The sequence below is a fragment of the Gymnodraco acuticeps genome, unplaced genomic scaffold (assembly GCF_902827175.1).
Source record: "Gymnodraco acuticeps unplaced genomic scaffold, fGymAcu1.1, whole genome shotgun sequence".
Taxonomy (NCBI): domain Eukaryota; kingdom Metazoa; phylum Chordata; class Actinopteri; order Perciformes; family Bathydraconidae; genus Gymnodraco; species Gymnodraco acuticeps.
Genome location: NW_022990152.1, coordinates 159,911 through 178,518, shown reverse-complemented (window position 1 = coordinate 178,518; position 18,608 = coordinate 159,911). Strand labels below are relative to the sequence as shown.

At 38.5% G+C, this 18,608-nt stretch overlaps 1 protein-coding gene across 2 annotated transcripts; it reads right to left on the bottom strand.

The window, feature by feature from the left end:
- Positions 1-2,752: 2,752 nt before the first annotated feature.
- On the bottom strand, positions 2,753-6,937 carry pln (phospholamban). 2 transcript variants are annotated; one of them, XM_034217334.1, is made up of 2 exons: positions 6,867-6,937; positions 2,753-4,603 (listed from the first exon to the last, which is right to left on the bottom strand). In XM_034217334.1, exon 2 carries the CDS (start codon positions 4,403-4,405, stop codon positions 4,244-4,246), a length of 162 nt encoding a protein of 53 aa, XP_034073225.1. In that variant the 5' UTR covers positions 4,406-4,603; positions 6,867-6,937; the 3' UTR covers positions 2,753-4,243. The 2 variants fall into 2 exon arrangements, with proteins under 2 accessions (XP_034073225.1, XP_034073226.1); XM_034217335.1 differs by having other exon boundaries at positions 2,753-4,600.
- Between the last annotated feature and the right edge of the window lie 11,671 nt (positions 6,938-18,608).

Genomic DNA, 18,608 nt, shown 5'->3' with positions numbered 1-18,608 from the left:
GGCTAGAGCTTGTACTGGCATATGATTCGATTGGCTGACGCTTCTGCCGAGGCGTCAAAAGTTGAACGGAGCGTCCACACAGCAGCGTGCGTTGACGCTTGGAGGTGGGCGTATCTGAAGCTTGGGGATTTTTTGCGAGCAACACGACCAACAACCAATCACATGAATCTCCCGCCCCCGACATACAAAGCAATAGCAATGTTAAAATGAAGTAAACTGGATATAAAATCCCCAAACAGGCGAAAACCTACCAGTTTCACCCACTGTCTCTGCCACCTCCCTCCATGCCTCGCTCCTCCGGTTTGTATCCCGGTAGATGAACAGAGACTGATCATACAGCACCGGGTGATTCACTACCGCTACAATGAATTTTCCCTCAATTTTTTGGAATATGAGGAAATGACCTGCGTAGTCTCTCCCAGCATACACGCGGTTTGATTGGCTAGCGATTGTACTGGCAGATTTGAATAAACGGGATGTCATTGGCTGACGCCTCCGTCGAGGCGTCAAAAGTTGAACATTGCTCAACTTTTGACGCCAGCTACGCCAGCAACGCTCCACGTCGCTTCCCAAAATGCAGTTCGGCTAAAAGTGACGTCACCCCATTCAAAGTGAATGGGCAGAAGCGTTGGAAGCTTCAACGCACGCCGCTGTGTGGACGGGCCGGAACATTGTTCAACTTTTGCAGCAAGCAACGCTCCGTGTCGCTTCCCACAATGCAGTTCGGCGAAAAGTGACGTCACCCCATTCAAAGTGAATGGTGAAGCGTCAACGCACGCCGCTGTGTGGACGGGCCGTACTCCAGGCGACTTTCTGCCGCTTTCCTCCGTGATGCAGTGCTGATCGTTTCACCACCGAGGAAAGCACTTCACAAATTGCAGTACCCATAAGGAGCTGTACAAATGCCGCAGTTTTTGCGTGACTGTGTCTTTAGTTGAAAGCCCAGGCGATCTGCTCATCTCTCATTGAAATAATATGCTATAAAGGGGCGGACTGGCCATCTGTGTTCTGGAGAATCACAGAACGGACGATCGTCCTTATTATTATGCCGTTTAAACCAATTATTTAAATTTCTTTGTTAAATTTGGCATCATGTAAGTTGCGCTGACAGGTCCACGCACTGCTTCCCCGCTGATAATGCACGTTCGTCGGCACGCTGATAAAATATTTTTTTGGAATGGCAGTTCATATCAAAAAGGTTGCCGACCCCTGCACTAAAGGCCTCAATGGTTACAGGAAGTGTTTTCATTGTTTATCTTCACAAGTTATTAAAGACACTTTAATAATACAATCCTCATACATCTACTAAATACTTACAGGTTTTTGATGGGTCATTAAATTGTTATAAAGAGCATTTAATTTTCATCTGCTCATTTTACTGCATGTAAAATGACATTAACACAGCTTCTCTAAATCAACAGTTTTGTAAGATAAAAAAAATAAACACTTCCTGGAACCAAGTTGAGAGAGATCCTGTGTGTATATGTGTCATATGGGAAAGTGATCCTGATGTCCACAGCTGATATTACATTGTTTAGTTGTAAATATTGACCTGTAATAAATACAGAGGATGATATGGGATCCATGCGCACTGTGAAGACTATATTTATTCAAATGAATATGTTGATATATTGACATTTACGCTCAAACATCTGCATCAGACAATGCACAAGTGTTTAGTTTCTTATAAGCGATTTTTAATTAATGCATTTTCTCACTATTTTATTTCCATTTGAAGAAGCACACCCTGGAGGCTGCCCTGTTTGAAAGTGATAGAGTGAAACCACAGGGTCCATACAGTGAACTTTTGATTATATCACATGATCTATCAGCTGATAGAGTTTGCTCTGTTGTCCTTTTACTACAGATACTTAAATCTCCCCTTGCACTTTGATTTGTTACTGCACTTTCTCGTCAATGTCGCCTCAAAAGTTGAGGTTCAAAGCTTATATACACATATCACATAATCTTCAATATTATTTATTGTTTTTTATGAACAAAGAAACGTGTACAAATAAAATATCAAATATTTGAAATATTTATTTATTTGTTTTTTGACTTTCTGTATTGTTTGGAGAGTAATGTATGTCCTTTCCTCTGAGCCATTTGATCGATTTCTCTCTGAGCTAAAGACGTTTCTCACCATCACATGACCCTGTCCATTGTTACCCTGAGATGTATGTCTTTTTGTCTTAAATGTTGTAACCTTTCAAACTGAACAGCTTCTCAAAGCCTGGCAGAGGAAACTGGAAATGTGCTTTATTTTAAAACGCATCAACAGACCATCAGTGAACCATAGAAACTGCAACTCATTAAATCTGAATTGTTTGTTAAAATGTTGTATGTGACGATTTGCTGATCAGGGTTTTTTTCCCTTCACTTTCAACGCAAAAAAACTGGAAGAAAAGATTGTGACATCTTTACACTTTAGGAAATAAACTGAAATGGTAAATGTGTTACAGTTTGTATTTGAGTTGAAAGTGATTTGAATACAGCTTTGTGACTTATTATTTAATGATGTCTGTCTTGTCTTTTTTGAAGTAAAAAATATATAACAATTATAGCAACAATATTTATTTATATTTATATAATTTCTGTTGTATGTTATGGAACAGTAAATTATGATTGTGAGATAAAGCCATCTGTCGTGCTCTTTTTAATGTGTGTGTACGTGTGTACTGTACGTGTGTGTACACATTACAAAAATGTAAAATCAGTAGGTGCAATACATTAAAAAACAAATTCTCCACACTTCCAGAAAGAGAAAACACTTTAATTTCACTGACCATTAGCGTTTCAGTTTAAAAGTCAGGTGATGCAATCTTTAAACACATATAAGAACTGCTTGTTTCCTCAATAACAACATTAAGTGAAATCACACCATGCTAAGTGAAGTCTGCAACAACTTATACACTCATAAGGTCTTTATCAGGTTGTTTGTGGTGAGCGTATGTTTACAAATCTCTATTTGCACACTTTAAAAACCAAGCAAAGTAGTCCATAACTCACATAGTGAATTAAATGAGAGAAATGTTCATGTGCACCTTTAGGAACACATGCAGGTAAGGTAGGTAACTACGTAGAAGCCATAACTAATGAGACTGCGCATGCTCAGCTCAAACACATGAACTCTCACTCCAATGCTTACACTATCATGTCGAGCGAACTAGCCACAGTGCTCTACTTCTCTTCGAAAATAATGTACAATGTGAGAAAAACAGTTAAAACACTAAATAAAACTGTTTCATGTTTAAACTCATTATTTTTCCAACGCAATTCGGCTTACATAGAATGTAGGGGCTGCGAGCTAACAGCTAACGTTAGCTCAGAAGCTAACATTATCATCTTGGTTCTCTGTTTACGAAATATGCAGACATTTAGGCGTGTTTTATTTATTTTTTTACGACAATCCGAATTAACCAGAAAGACCCTCTCCAAAACAAGTGGAAACGGTGAGTAAAACCAGTAAAGACTCTGAATAAAGCAGTTTCACATTCTTCATAAGGTTTGACTGGATGTGGCTGCGAGCTAATGCTAACGTTAGCTCAATTTGTTTTCAAAGATAAGTTCCAGAGGAAGTGTTTACAGGGTGCCAAATGTGCATAAAGGTATTTTTCAGACACCTGTTGACTGAAACCCTTTATCTGGTTAAAATGTAAATTAAAATACGTCTTATGTCTTCAAAAGTGTAGCATATTATTGTATATGTGGCTTAACACTAGTCCTTTATGACTGCTTACACATTAACAAGTTGAGCAAATGAAACTCCTTGATTCAAGTTAGAGATTTCTAGAGTTTACTGTTATTATATCATAACTCTACACAATATTTAACATAAGTCTAGTCTTTTTTCATACATTGTAATGCAATATTACATATACTTCCCTTAAAGCAGGAGACACTGAAATGCAACATGGCTTGAATAAAGAGGTTAAATCAACCTGAACACTTTATTAATGTAAGCAGGGACTGAAAGAGCAGCATAAAAATACATGAAATGTTTCAGGGAAGTTTAAACTATTGAAGCTGGATCATTCCCTCAAGAAAAAGAGGCAGGGAAGCTCCCATTTTTTAACAGGGTTTGGCCAGATATTGTTTTCACATGGACCACATGATCGTTCTTCATAGCTGTCAGGAATTAAGCTGTAAAAATGGAGCTGATAAATTATTGCTTAATAGATCTCAACCCAACCCTCGTCCACAGAGATCTGCCATGTTGCACGGTGTCAGGCTCCTGTGGCCCTCAGCTGCTCAGCAGGACGATGATGTAGATGAGCAGCAGGCAGATGAGGATGAGGGTGAAGTTGACGAAGAGTTCCTGCAGGTTCCTCTTGGCCTGGGGAGTCACCTCGATCATGGATGCTCGACGTATGGCAGACTTGGTCATGTGCTGGACACGCTCCATGGGGACAGGTTAGATTTTGATTGATTTTTGTTAAGAAAGCAGAGAGCTGGGTCAGGCTGCTGGGCCTGTTTGCAGCGAGAAACTCAGGCTGGTTTCAGGTGAAGTCAAACTGCTGCAGGTGAGCTCAGGTCAGGTGTTTTTGGTAGACTAGCATAAAATGGTTAAGTCCTTGTTAAGCCTCTTCTCTTCTCTCTGCTGCTGGAAAGATAAGATTAACACCATGAAGGATCAAAAGTAGGATATTAATTACATTTAACACAGACAGTAAGAAAAGCATGTTAACGACATAGTTCAATCTCACTTTGCCTTTGAATTTAACAAAAACAAATGAATCCCTTTAGCCCCCTCCTGTGGTAATGCCTCCTGTTGAGATGTTGTTTGACCTTCGTGTATCGCAGCACATGGTGTGATGATAACAGAGGCGCCAGTGGACGGCTGGTGATGTGTTGATCCAGACTCTTGTAGAGGCAGCAACACAATGTGACTGACTGGAGGTGTGCATTATGAAAAGACATGAAGTGAAACACGTACCTCATTTTGAGATTGTATTAAATATAAAATAAAGCTTCTAGGCTAGTTATCTTTGTATCTGAAAGTAGTCAATCATTGCATAGGTAAGAAAAATACCCAGTCTGATTTCTAAGTTATTTTTCCTGCGGATGTTGCTTAAACAAAGTGTATTCTTTCACTGCTTGTAATATCAATACTGCATTTACTATATATTTTTCTCAGAGCCATTTATTACCTTTTCCACACATCTATTTTTGTCATTTCACTTTAGTCTTTACCTTAACACACACCCACGCACACACCTTTTCAAACCTCTTGGGATAACTGTGAGTGCACGTCAGCTTTGAGACCTTAAACGTCCGACCTGATTTTTTTTTTTGGGTTTAATTCATAAGCCCTGGAGACTTAGACAGCCGCTGCATATGAAATGAAATGCGCCGTAGTTTGAAATAGTGTTTATCTGAAATTACCTGCATTTAGAGGCTTAGTTTAGTTAGATTTTCTGTTTGATTTTAAAGTGTTCACCCCCTGTCTCATGTCTGTATTTGCTTCCTGTCTTTAGCTTCCCTCAGCATCAACAGAAGCTCAGACTTGCCCAAAAACAATACATATCAGTAATTCCTGGCATATTATGAGGCCCCTGTCTAGCTTTTGTCCCCTGAATCAGAGAAATTGAGAGAAATCTGCTGTTTTTGTGTCATTACTTTGAAACCTTTGGGGTTAAGGGACTGAGGTGTGTGTGAGTGTTATCCTCCACTCGTCCACACACATCAGCCACATCATTATGAGCCGAGTGCCGACTGTCAATCATTTCCTGTTTTCCTCTCTGTGTGCAAGTAATCTGTGATGACCCTGATTATTATTGCTACTATCTCTGCTTTATCACTGTTTTTATGGATGTGTTCTTATTTATGTTATGTATTGCATGCCAACTGAATTTCGTTGCACTGATGTGTGATGACAATAAAGATATATTCTATTATTCTATTCTATTCTATATATTCTATCCTCATTTCCACAAAAAAAGGGAAAGTGAAATGTTGACTGTAAATACTCCCAGGCTTTGTCATTTCTTAAAGCCGATGTTAAGTAGCCATTATAACAGATGTCACAACCCAAAGACCCCCAAATAAGCCTCTTATTACATCTGAAGAATTATAGTCTCTGTTACACACTTTTCTCAAATCTTTACCATTTTCCCTGTGAGCTTAATTTTTTATTATTTTGCATCATTTGCATATTTTGTTATTGATCAATATACTTTTCCTCTTTATTGTGTATTGAATTTCTCAATCACTGGACATCCCTGTTAGCTGGCTTTTGTCTTCTGCGTCCAGAGGTCATCATAGCGTAAATACAACTAAATCTGTTGCCAGAATGGAAAAGTCCACACATCAAGATCACAGGATGAATATCCGGGGGAAAAAACATCTCATATTGATTTTCTGAAGCCAATATGATTTGTTATTGTCTGCTCCTGTAAAACTATGACATGTTTTTTTAGATTTGAGCTGATGAGCGCTCAGAAAAATCATGTGCTTTAGATGGGAATGTAAGAAGTGGAGAGGACTGTTTATCCCTCTGGGAACTTCAGTCCAGTTTCCATTCCCCCTCCTAGCCCTCTGCGCAGAGTTTACTGTGTGTGAACAAGGACTTTTTTTATAAGAAGCAGTGATTTTACACAGTTTCCCTCTGTAACACATAGTTACCCTTACAGTAAATCAATCTACTAATCTAACCGACGGACTAATTACAAAGCCATTAGGGTGCCATAAGAAGTGCTTTATAGTCATTAAACTACTAGAAATAGCAATACTTAGCATATTTAAATGAATGTTCAAGTCTTATTATTGATTCTGAGCCTTATAATCATTTATCATCTCCCCATCTACTACCCTAAAATGAAATTAGAAATAAAGAGCAGATGTGAGGAGAGGATGCTGGTTCTTACCTTTCAGATGAGAACAGAGCTGCTGGGAGTTTGAGAGAGAAATGTCAGATATGCATCGCTCTCCAATGCTGTAAACACAATGTGAGAGAGGGAGGGGGAAGCGGGGGGGGAGGGAGAGGGAGGCAGGACATCCTAGAAAATATTTTAGGAGAGTGGGGATGCCGAGGTTGGACCATGTCTGATGAATCATACATGCATCACAGTGTAGACTTGTTGAAGAATTTAGGTTAGTGTCAAAAAATCTGAAAGTTGTTTGATTAATAAGCTTGTAACGTAATTGTAGATATATTCTACAATATAAGTCTCGTGACGGCCCTATCTTCTTATTCTTATACCAAGTGCCCTAGAAGATGCACTTGTATGTAGCCAGAGAACAACTAACAATGCTACGTGGGGGAATGACTCTTCTTGTGCTCATCCATTTATTTGCGGCCCCTTCAGCATCCTAAAGCGTTGCACAGGTCACCTTGTTTGGATTCCTGAGCCGGCTGGCAGCTTGGCTCCCAATCAAACATCATGTACTCTATTGTCTTCATTATCCTGGCAGCCTGATAAACACTCAACAGCTGATGGAGCCTCTAAATATACAGTTCGGCCATGACCACACCAGCAAAGAGCCCGCAAATTGATCCTCTGGGATCCTGATATTGAAGCAGACCATGACAAAATAATTTCCTAAATAGCCGCATAATCTAAATGTGGCTTGTATCATCAGGCTGGTTTAATCCAGCCACGTAACAACAACAACAACAGCTTTTTTATTGTTGCTCCTGTTGAATAAATAATATATGTATGTGCCTGTTAGCAAGAGCACAACAGCACCAGAGAATCTATTGTATAACATTTATTGAAAATGCTTCTCCTATGTGCTAATTTTTAAGATCAAAGAATCCAATTGATGCTGTTAAAGTCTTTTATCTTGCCAACCTTCATGGTAACGTTTAAAATGTGTATTTTGTGTCATACTCCATAGATGCATACCCACGTATATCACTATAAATATACATAAGGACCTGTTTTGGGGTTAAGTCCTGCAGGATCCTCCACATGGGAGGAATCAAAACATACAAGCCCTTCTAAAAAGTCCGGGAAAAGTAAAAATAACCCCCCCGCTGTGGCCCAGAAAGCATTGCATCCGCCTTAAAAGGAGACTGTGTGTGTGTGTAAACAGGCTGTGTGTAATGCACTCAGTCACAGCAGATATGTGTCTCTCAGCCTCTTCTGTCACATGTGTGTATTCGTCTAAAGATAAGATGAAACAGCGATCCTCCTTTTGGGGAAGCAGAAAGCAGACCGGTGTTATTAGCAGGAGAATACGATAAGATAAGTCTAGACGGAAGTAAAAAGTATGTAAACACATCAATTATTTATTATTCATAGGGGAACATCGAGCTGAATTTGTATTTTTTTTAGTCTTGTTGTTGCACCGTGTTTTTAAGGTCTTTTTTTTCGTACACTGCCCTTAACATAATAAAAGGACTGTACTTTTTTGTGCCCAAGTTTTGGCTTCCACACCATGTCTTCTTTCTGACTTGTGGGAAGAAAATGTCCTTCTTCATATTTCTTCTAAATTCACCCAAAGTTAGCATTAGATATGGCCTCATTTGCATATTTAAAAACCCAATTTCATTAAAAAAAAAGAGTGGTTTTAATGTAAGGAATCAGCTGGAGAGGTTTCATGGTGATATCTATTAGTTAACACACAGTCAAATATGAAGAAGTGACTTTATTCTGACACAAGCAAAAGGGCAGAAATTCTAAATGTGTGATCAATTTCCAGTGTTATTAAAATGTATGTATATCTGACAGACTCTAGTGCCTCAATGGTTCAGTTTTATCATCTCCCCTCTTCACAAACACATTACTTTTAGACCTAGCTAAGAAATCATTCTTAAAAAATGTCCTGTAAGAAAACAGTTCTCCCTTTTTCATCTTGTTTTTCTGTCCCAGCAGCGAGTGGTTGGTTCTCTGCAGCCTTACATGGTGAAAAGAGAGGGAGATGCAGAGGGAGAGAAACAGAAAACCAAAGCAGGAGAAACAGACAATCTGCCAGTGAGAGAGAAAGCTTTGGGTAAGGAAAACCAGTCATGTTCTTGTAAAATACGTTTCCCTCGTGACATTTTTCACACCACTGACCACATGCTCATGAAAAATGGAACGGATGTTAACAGGATTTTTTGAGACTAGAACTAAACTTCAGCTTATACACTAGAGACATTTAAATGAAATACAGAAATCACAGAACCCTCTGCTCTAACATGAAGATAAACAACGGAGTCGCCCCTTAATCTCCATTGTTTTGGTTCATTTACACTGTGCAGAATCAGAAGTATTCAAAGGTAGGTCATCTGGTATTTACAAGGGAGGATTTGGCACTGATCTGCTCTGTATCGGATATACTTTTTAAGTTCAGAGTGAAAACAGGCCCTGCACATACGCATTCGTTGGGTTTGTTTCTTCAGGAACTACTGTAGGTAGGTGATATTAAAGGATGCAGAAAAACCAACTAATACATGCGTGAGTTTAACACAAGTTGCAACCTCAAGGTCTGAAAAGTAAGCCAATGCCGAAAACCTTTTAATTTATACATCAGTTAATATTTTCCTTTTCCAATCTGTCTCGATTTGTGAAAACTGCTTTGTTTTTCATGCAGATGTAAAGCAGGCCACTAAGTCTAACAATTCTTCCTCTTCACTGTACGATATTAACGCAGGAATGTTTGGCTCTGCATGTTAGCTGTGACAGAAGGAAGTGTTGAGGATATATTGAATTACAAAGACTCCACTTTTCATCCTGCACAGAGCTGGAGCTGACACTAATATTGGACATGAATTGATTGCATTATTATAACGCCGGTATTCATTATGTCATTGTGTTGAAGTAAGTGTGCTACGCTGTTTGAGAAAGCGGTAGAGATGAATAGAGAGGAATAGGAAGGGCATTTTAGGGGTGAAGAAGGATGGTTTACCCCATCAGCTGTGTTTACTCTGGAGGACTTAGTGCTGCTGTTGGCAGCTTCACACACATTCTCCCTTTCTGTTCTCCAGATATAGCCAGCTATGTGGAGCAGCGTACAACGAGCTTCTCCCCAGAGGCCTCGTCTAAGAGCTACTTTATCTGATGGGGGCCTTTATAGGCGAGCAACAACGCAGGACACAACAACTCTGAAACCCGCTCTGATGACATTAAAGTGGTCTCTTAATGTAATACATAAGATTACATACAGAGAAATCTAATGTCAGGTGGGTTAAAGCCTTTAATGTTGAATAAAACCTGTCCTACTCTCCATTTGAAGGGATGAATGTTTCAATCAGGATAAAACACTCAACCTTAAAGAGACGATTCACCCCCCAAAAATGTTTGAATCTTATGTATTACCTTATACATGTGGAATCTCAGGTGTTATCTCTTATACATTTCAATCAAATAGTCAATTATTGGCAAACACATTTAGTTGTTGTTGTAGTCGTGGATTCAGTACACCCTGTCAGACTTTTCAAATCTGATATAATCCAGGAAAGGGAATGAATATAAATCAAATGAACCCAACATCCTAAATCCAGCACACCTGATCTCAAATGACTCCTAACCCACGGACTTAAGCACCACAATAGCTGAGAGTACCCACAGCATGCTCCTGTTGTAACTGTAATCCAGGCACGAGCATCAGACTTGTTCAATAAAACCCACATAAAACAGGCGCTCCTCCCAAAATAGAACCTCTCAAATCCGCAGCACCTGATGGCCCACTGTCACGTCTCCAACATAATCACTCCCACCTAGCGCCTGCACACATCGGCGTTCCCGAGAGATACCCGGCAACAATCAGCCTCTAAAAATAACTCCGATCCAGTGTACCGGGTTTTTGGGAAACACTTGTCATTCCTCTGGAAATAGAAAATGAACTGGGACCATTTCACTGTGAGATCAGAGCTACAATTTCTGTACAAAACTCTTTAAATATGTCATGATTCTGTTGGGATTCTGTTTAGAGATGGGAAGGAGTCAGATAGGGATGAAGGAACATTATTCTGCTTTTTTAACCCTTCAACAAACACTGATGAGTATGTTAGCTTCCAATTAGCATCACCATCTGCCTATTGTCCAGCTTTTTTTTGCCAGAATTGAAGTTATTGAAGCTTGTTATATCCGTTATATATAAGAAATATAAAGTAAGGAGCGGACAGGAAATAACGGCGAGCCAATGCAAGTTACTTCTTGCATTAAAGTGTGTTTATTTACTTAGGGGTCGCTGCAAATGGCCAGGATTTTAGAAATACTGAGGCTAAGGTCATGAGTAGAGTAGTGTGTCTTTTTGTGTACCCTCTTCTCAAATGATCCACATGTTCCCTTTGAAATGAAATATGTGGCCAGCGAAGTATCTCGTCCCTCAGGAGACACATTTCCTTTGATTTAGTCAAGTTCAAATATCTGATTGGCTCCGGTTATGAAGAGCATTCTGATGAACCACTGTGATTGGTTGTTGAGGTTAACACGGAGCGTTGTGATTGGACGCTGAGGTATCTTCAAGGGTTTTGTTGGATCACAGCAGTGGAAACATATTTGCTCTATTTATAAAAAGCCCATTTAACAGAAGAGGGTCATCTGTGTCCTGTGATGAACTCCATCTCAACATCCGACCTGTTTCCTTCTTCCTTCAAGTTGTTTTGTAGAGCACCGTCAAAAAAAATTAAGTTTTACATACCGGTAAAGTTTGTAAAAGCTGTACACTCAAAATAAACTGGAAGCAAATCCAATCAGAAGCTGCTCTCATCTATTTAATATAAAGAAAGGAATTAATAATTAACAAAATACAGTCGTTTTTATTCCTTACTAGCGTAAAAGTTCAAATAAATACAGAAGAAAATCAGTTTTACAAAGTTCATCATACTTTAATATGCAGTTTACACAGTCTTTTAAATGTATTAATTTATTTCCTATCTCATAATAACGACTCACAATAACTTAATATATGAAGTGCACTTTTCATGCAGGATATCCAGCTTAAAGAGCTTAATAATGCTACACATTTAATCAGACAATTCAAAGGCAGTGTATGCTAAAATATATTAATAAAATAACAAACCTGTGTGTGTTAAATACATTAAATAAATTGATGTATAAGAGTCAGAAATACAAGAAAGTGTCTGTGAATGAGGCAGGGATCTGTATTTTTATTTATGCATCGCGTTGTGTGCAATTGAATTGAACTAATTGTCATGTATTGGTTTTAAAGTACCTGCACATGCAGCGTAATAGCGCCCCCTGTGGATGACTGCAGGTAACACTAAGTATCACTGTTTGTTTACCCAGATGTGTGTTTGCGTTGCTTCACACTCACCATTAGGTGTTAAGAAGTCTGTTTATAGCTTGTTCTGCTCATCTTTAGTGGAAAAAAACACACGTTTATAGCACCCCTTATTAAGGCGTTTCCTTCACAGTAAACAGAGTTGTGTGTGTGTGGCTGTGACACTTCAATGTGTGTGTCACAGACTGTGACACTTCAATGTGTGTGTGTTTGCTTGTGGACAGCACATGAATAGATGTTAATAATGATCAGATTTAGATTTAAAACAAGTTAAATATCTGAGTTTAGGAAGTACCAACACTATCCTATGCTAAAAACAGAATAATCACAAAGTCATAACCCAATTTAAAATAAATGTAGGCTTCCTTCTCTTGGCAGTGAGAGATAAGATACAGAGGAATGATTAGATTTGTCCATTGTGTCATGAAAAACCATGATCTGATTACAAGTAATGGGTCCAGAGTTTGACATCTTCTTCATCCCTGCAGTATTTCAACCTTAAAATATACATTTTTAAGATGTGAAGAAGACATTCACATGCTTTAAGTGTTAATAAGCGAGAGTAGGTCATATTTTATTTGCTATACCTGGTTACACAGTGTCATAAACTAACTTAATACACCTGAATGAGAGCAACGAGGGTTCTTCAAGGTCCGAATCTGAAAGGATATAGGAAGGAAGTGGCACAAGGATGTAAAACTTGATTATTAGGCATCTCTACTTCTCAGAAGTCACTCCTGTTCTGAGTAACAAACAGCTCCAGTCAGTGGCGGTTCTAGAACATTTTACATGGGGGAGCAAAGGGGGGGCAAGAGGTCATGCCAGGGTGGCATGGGAGGGCGAACAGTACGTGGTATTTTATACTGTATATAACCTTTTTATTGTTAATTCATGCCCTAACACAAGTGTTCTTAATGCACAAGAGAAACAAGGTGTTCAGACAAACAATCGGGTGCCCTTTGAGTCCCCCAAGCTTACTTCAATAATTTTAAATGAAAGGAAACTACAAAATGTATTTTAAAGAAATTAATTAATGGAACAGGTTTTTTTGCATTACAATGTAAAACTAAATATATATTTTGTTTTTAAAAAATTGGTTTTCTTAGTATTAGACAGACATATTTGCATGTCCTCACTAAGCATTATTACATATTAATTTAATATTAAACAAATCAAAATGGCCAATTATCCCAAAATGTTGCTGCTAATATAATCATATGCTTGTCAACTTTAACTGATCAAAAATAAATTCTGAAAAAAGACTTGAATTATCTATGAAATTGCAATATTGTCCCTCAGTTTGTTTCAACCCCGTCACGCCATACCATTTACCCTCCTATTAAAATAATGGATCAGTCCATGTGTGATCTGCATTGAGGGAATTACATCACAAAAGTGTCCGTTTCTTCTCTTACCTATATTTCAGTTTTTGTATTTTCAGATTAAGATTGACAAGCTCAACATTTCAATTTATAATGAAGTACACAAATGACATCACCCATCTCTTCAGAGAGCTGAAGGTGACCTGTGCAGCAACACATTTCAATCAATATTTGTCAATACTAAGAGCTGCTAGATTGTGCTGCTGATGGAATATGTAAGGAGAATAAGAACATACTATGTGGTCCAGCTGGAGTTTCATCTGCCTCCTGATCCCTGCCTCTGTCCCTCTTTCTGACACTTCATCTTTATTCCTCACATACATTTCTTCTTCTTCACTAATGTCTTCATCTCCTCCTCCTGCTCTGACCCTCCTGGTCTCTTCATCTCCTCCTCTTCCTCCTGCTCTGACCCTCCTGGTCTCTTCAGTGAACTCTCTTTTCCTTTTCCTCTTTCTGTTCGTCCTGATCACTTCTCATATGTCTTTGTGTTGTTGTTGAATCAGTCCTATACTCTGGCCTGCAAGAGTCTACTTGTGAAAAGCACTGGTACAAATACTTGTATAACTTTACGCGTTAGGGCCATGTAGCCTAGCTAATATGTAGCATATCATATAACATCAGAAAGTATTGATCAAGCGCACACAGGCAGCTGTGTTTGGATCCAGTTTTTACAGTAAAGGATGTATCCTGGTTTCATTGATCTGGCCTCATTACTGTGATGTGTAGTTTACGTGGATTTAATAGTAGGCTACCGCGTAGTTTAGCAAAGTGATCAATCTCCCAGCTAACGCTGTCTGCGTAGTATTTTGTAACGTAACGCCCCAAACAGCGCCCGTCTGTTAAACGCTATCGATTCAAACGGCAGCGTTTTATTAATATTTAATTTCAAGCTCTCGTCCTTAGTAAAAACAAAACTAGTGGAAAGGGAAATGCTCCCAGGGGAAGCTGATCCATAGGTGCTGGGAGTGGGACAGCTCGCTCCCTCTCTGCAGCGGTGTGAGCCGCGGTCTGTGTGAACGCCGCTCCGCAGTTTAATGCAGGGCCATAGCTGCGTTTTTAACGGGCCTAAAATGATATTTAAAATGATTCACTTTTAACTAATGTAATGCTTGTTTTGTTGCTTGAGAAGCTTGTGGAAATAGTGTAGGTTTGTTTTAGTACAGTTTTAGGGAAACAAAAGTTAGGGGGGCAGCTGGGGGGGCAAGGCTCTACAGTGGGGAGGGGGCAGCTGCCCCCCCCGTAGATCCGCCCCTGGCTCCAGTGAATTTCTGCTTTCTTTCGTACGAACCTAAGCAACAGTGCAACCCAGTCTCATGGCATTTCGTGTTCACCAACACGATTTTTAATCTATTGATTCGTGTTCACCAACACGATTTGCCCCTTTTTTTCGTGTTGCACAGCACGATTTTAAAAGCAATGTATTTCTACTGCCTGCAGCACGTCTTTTTCTCCGGTCGGGTCGAGGAAGACCGGAAGCTGTGTGGTTCATAAAAACATGTTCTTACTCAATATCAAGCCACAGTTATTGGTTTTATTTTAAATCGTATAATTTCGGACTTTTGTTGCCGTCTGTGAGGAAAATAAATGGGGCTCAGAGCCTCAGGATACTGAAATCTGTATTTTTTAAATCTTTTTTTCCTTCTAATTTGTTATTCTTTTCAAAATAACACACTGTTATTTACTCACCAATAACACACAATTATCCTTGCTTTTATTTATTGGTTTAATTCCATAATCTCGGGCTTTTTTGGCGTCCGTCAGGAACTGAATTTCAAAATAAAAATAACCGGAAACAGACGTAGGCATTTCGAGCGATTACCCAAGATCCTCAGCTATGTTTTAAGCTCGCTTATTGGATGTTTTAGCCGCAATGCATGCTGGGATTTGGTGTTTATATGATATGAAATCCGGAAAACATTTTAAAAGAATAAAATAATACTTAATTCCGAGTGCTCTTGCTTTTCTCTTTGAAAGTCATCACATAACGGCATTATAATACACGGTTCGGCTGCATTACATATTACAGATCTGCCGTAGTTCTTTATTTATAGAGCCCTGATGAGAAGACCTTTGGAAAAACTGAGAAAATGCCGCCGAAACTGAATACTTGACGTGGATCATAAATATATTCAACAATTAAACAACATCTTCAATTTCTCTTCACACAATACGTCTCCTTGCAGTATCAACACTAATTCGGCTGACTTTTACATTTGATCTAATTCACAGATAGGTTATATTTACACCATAACGGTGCACAGCTTATATAAAAGGACTGTAGTTTTTAAAGATATTACTGATTTTCTTTGAATGTAAGAATGTAAATACTGAGTCTGAAATAGTATAGGAATATATGCTGTAAAATTATGTGAAAGCATGCATAAAACTACACAACTTCAGATGTTGTACGAAAACATAAGTCCTACACTAATAATACAAAGTTATTATGGCTGTGTGTACCTTGTGTGCACCTCCTAGTGGTTAAAGCACGTTATTGAATTATTGTGTTATATTTGATTAAAAAAATATTAAGAGTACATACTTTCATAGGGGGAAAGTATAAATATAGAATATAAAAAATCAAGAAGATACTATAAGTGATCTCTACAATAAAACAGTTTAGTGCAGAATGTACAAAGATATTAATAGGAGGAGGTGCAAAACAGAAAAACGAATTAACCTTTATTTAAACATTAAATAACAGATTAAGGTCTTCTTTTAAATAAGAAAAAAACTTTGGGGGTATCTATCTACAGATAAATATTAAGCCTGACAAAGTACTTAACGTCTAATATATTGCTTTCCTGCAATGTTAACTATGTTGAAGCACTTATTTTAACTGATATTATACATATGAATTATACTCTTATGTAGATAGAATAAGAAATGTGCAGAATATGACAGTTTAATGGTGGAGGTACACACATATTGATAGATGTCTTGTAATGCACTGTTGAGGAACCTGTGACCCAAGTGTTTCATTCATTGCATAACTACACCGTAGTTGTGTATATGATATGTCAATAAACCTTTGAAAATCTTGAAAGGGATGTGCAAAATAGCCATAATATACAGTCTTTAATTAACTATTAGTAGAGAATAACGAGTAATGAATATACTGTATTACTCGTTTCCATTCATGTCAATTGCAGATACATGTTTAGTCTTCTCAAGCACCAACTATCAAATATCTCTCCTGATTGTTGGCACTTGACAATCACCTTACCTGAATGTTACTCAGGTGTAACTAAAGTCTGATTTAAGGGTTGTTTATATTTCACATCATTAATCAGAATCTGCAAAGTAACTCAAATAAATGCAGTGGAGTAAAAATACCAGGTTAACCTCTGAATTGTAGTGGAGTATAATTACAAAGTAACAATGAGCTGTCATGATGTGGGTATTAATGCTGCGCATTATGGACACAACTTGATTATTAGGCATCTCTACTTCTCAGAAGTCACTCCTGGGGGGTATACTACGAAGCAGGATTTTCGCTTAGCCGGCTAAATTCAGGGACAACTCCGGCGATTTTCACCCATTTATTAATTATATGTTTTACATTTGATAACACCAATGTGTTTAATACTGGCAACTTCTAATTGTGGGGAAAACGAAAACGTTCAGTAGAGACGTCCCATAGAACATTTTGCGAAACACAATAGCCAGCATGTGTAGTTCTGGGGGGGCGTTCGATTCCAGTTTTGGATAGTCTGGCGTGGTTTCGTTCCATTTCACACAGCTGTTTGACGCTCTGCGTAACCTTACGGGACTGTAGTCCTAAACGATAGCTGGGGATTATGGGTAGTGTAGTGTCTTCGGCCATCCTAAACTCAGAAATGTTGACAATCGCAATGATGCTCGAAATGTCCCTTATAGGCCTACGTCTGTTTCCGGTTATTTTTATTTTGAAATTCAGTTCCTGACGGACGCCAAAAAAGCCCGAGATTATGGAATTAAACCAATAAATAAAAGCAAGGATAATTGTGTGTTATTGGTGAGTAAATAACAGTGTGTTATTTTGAAAAGAATAACGAATTAGAAGGAAAAAAATATTTAAAAATACAGATTTCAGTATCCTGAGGCTCTGAGCCCCATTTATTTTCCTCACAGACGGCAACAAAAGTCAGAAATTATACGATTTAAAATAAAAGCAATAATTGTTGCTTGATATTGAGTAAGAACATGTTTTTATGAACCACACAGCTTCCGGTCTCCCACGACCCGACCGGAGAAAAAGACGTGCTGCAGGCAGTAGAAATACATTGCTTTTAAAATCGTGCTGTGCAACACGAAAAAAAGGGGCAAATCGTGTTGGTGAACACGAATCAATAGATTAAAAATCGTGTTAGTGAACACGAAATGCCGTGAGACTGGGTTGGTGTGTCACAGACTGTGACACTTCAATGTGTGTGTGTTTGCTTGTGGACAGCACATGAATAGATGTTAATAATGATCAGATTTAGATTTAAAACAAGTTAAATATCTGAGTTTAGGAAGTACCAACACTATCCTATGCTAAAAACAGAATAATCACAAAGTCATAACCCAACTTAAAATAAATGTAGGCTTCCTTCTCTTGGCAGTGAGAGATAAGATACAGAGGAATGATTAGATTTGTCCATTGTGTCATGAAAAACCATGATCTGATTACAAGTAATGGGTCCAGAGTTTGACATCTTCTTCATCCCTGCAGTATTTCAACCTTAAAATATACATTTTTAAGATGTGAAGAAGACATTCACATGCTTTAAGTGTTAATAAGCGAGAGTAGGTCATATTTTATTTGCTATACCTGGTTACACAGTGTCATAAACTAACTTAATACACCTGAATGAGAGCAACGAGGGTTCTTCAAGGTCCGAATCTGAAAGGATATAGGAAGGAAGTGGCACAAGGATGTAAAACTTGATTATTAGGCATCTCTACTTCTCAGAAGTCACTCCTGTTCTGAGTCGGGACCAGGTTAGGTTGCAGGCTAAGAGCTCAACTCAGTGAAAGCACTGCCTGCTGACCAATCAGAGCTCAGTGTGCGGAGTTTAAAGCGATCAA

Coding starts and splice junctions, on each gene's coding strand:
- pln (XM_034217334.1), bottom strand. CDS start 4,405: ATGGAGCGTGTCCAGCACATGACCAAGTCTGCCATACGTCGAGCATCC.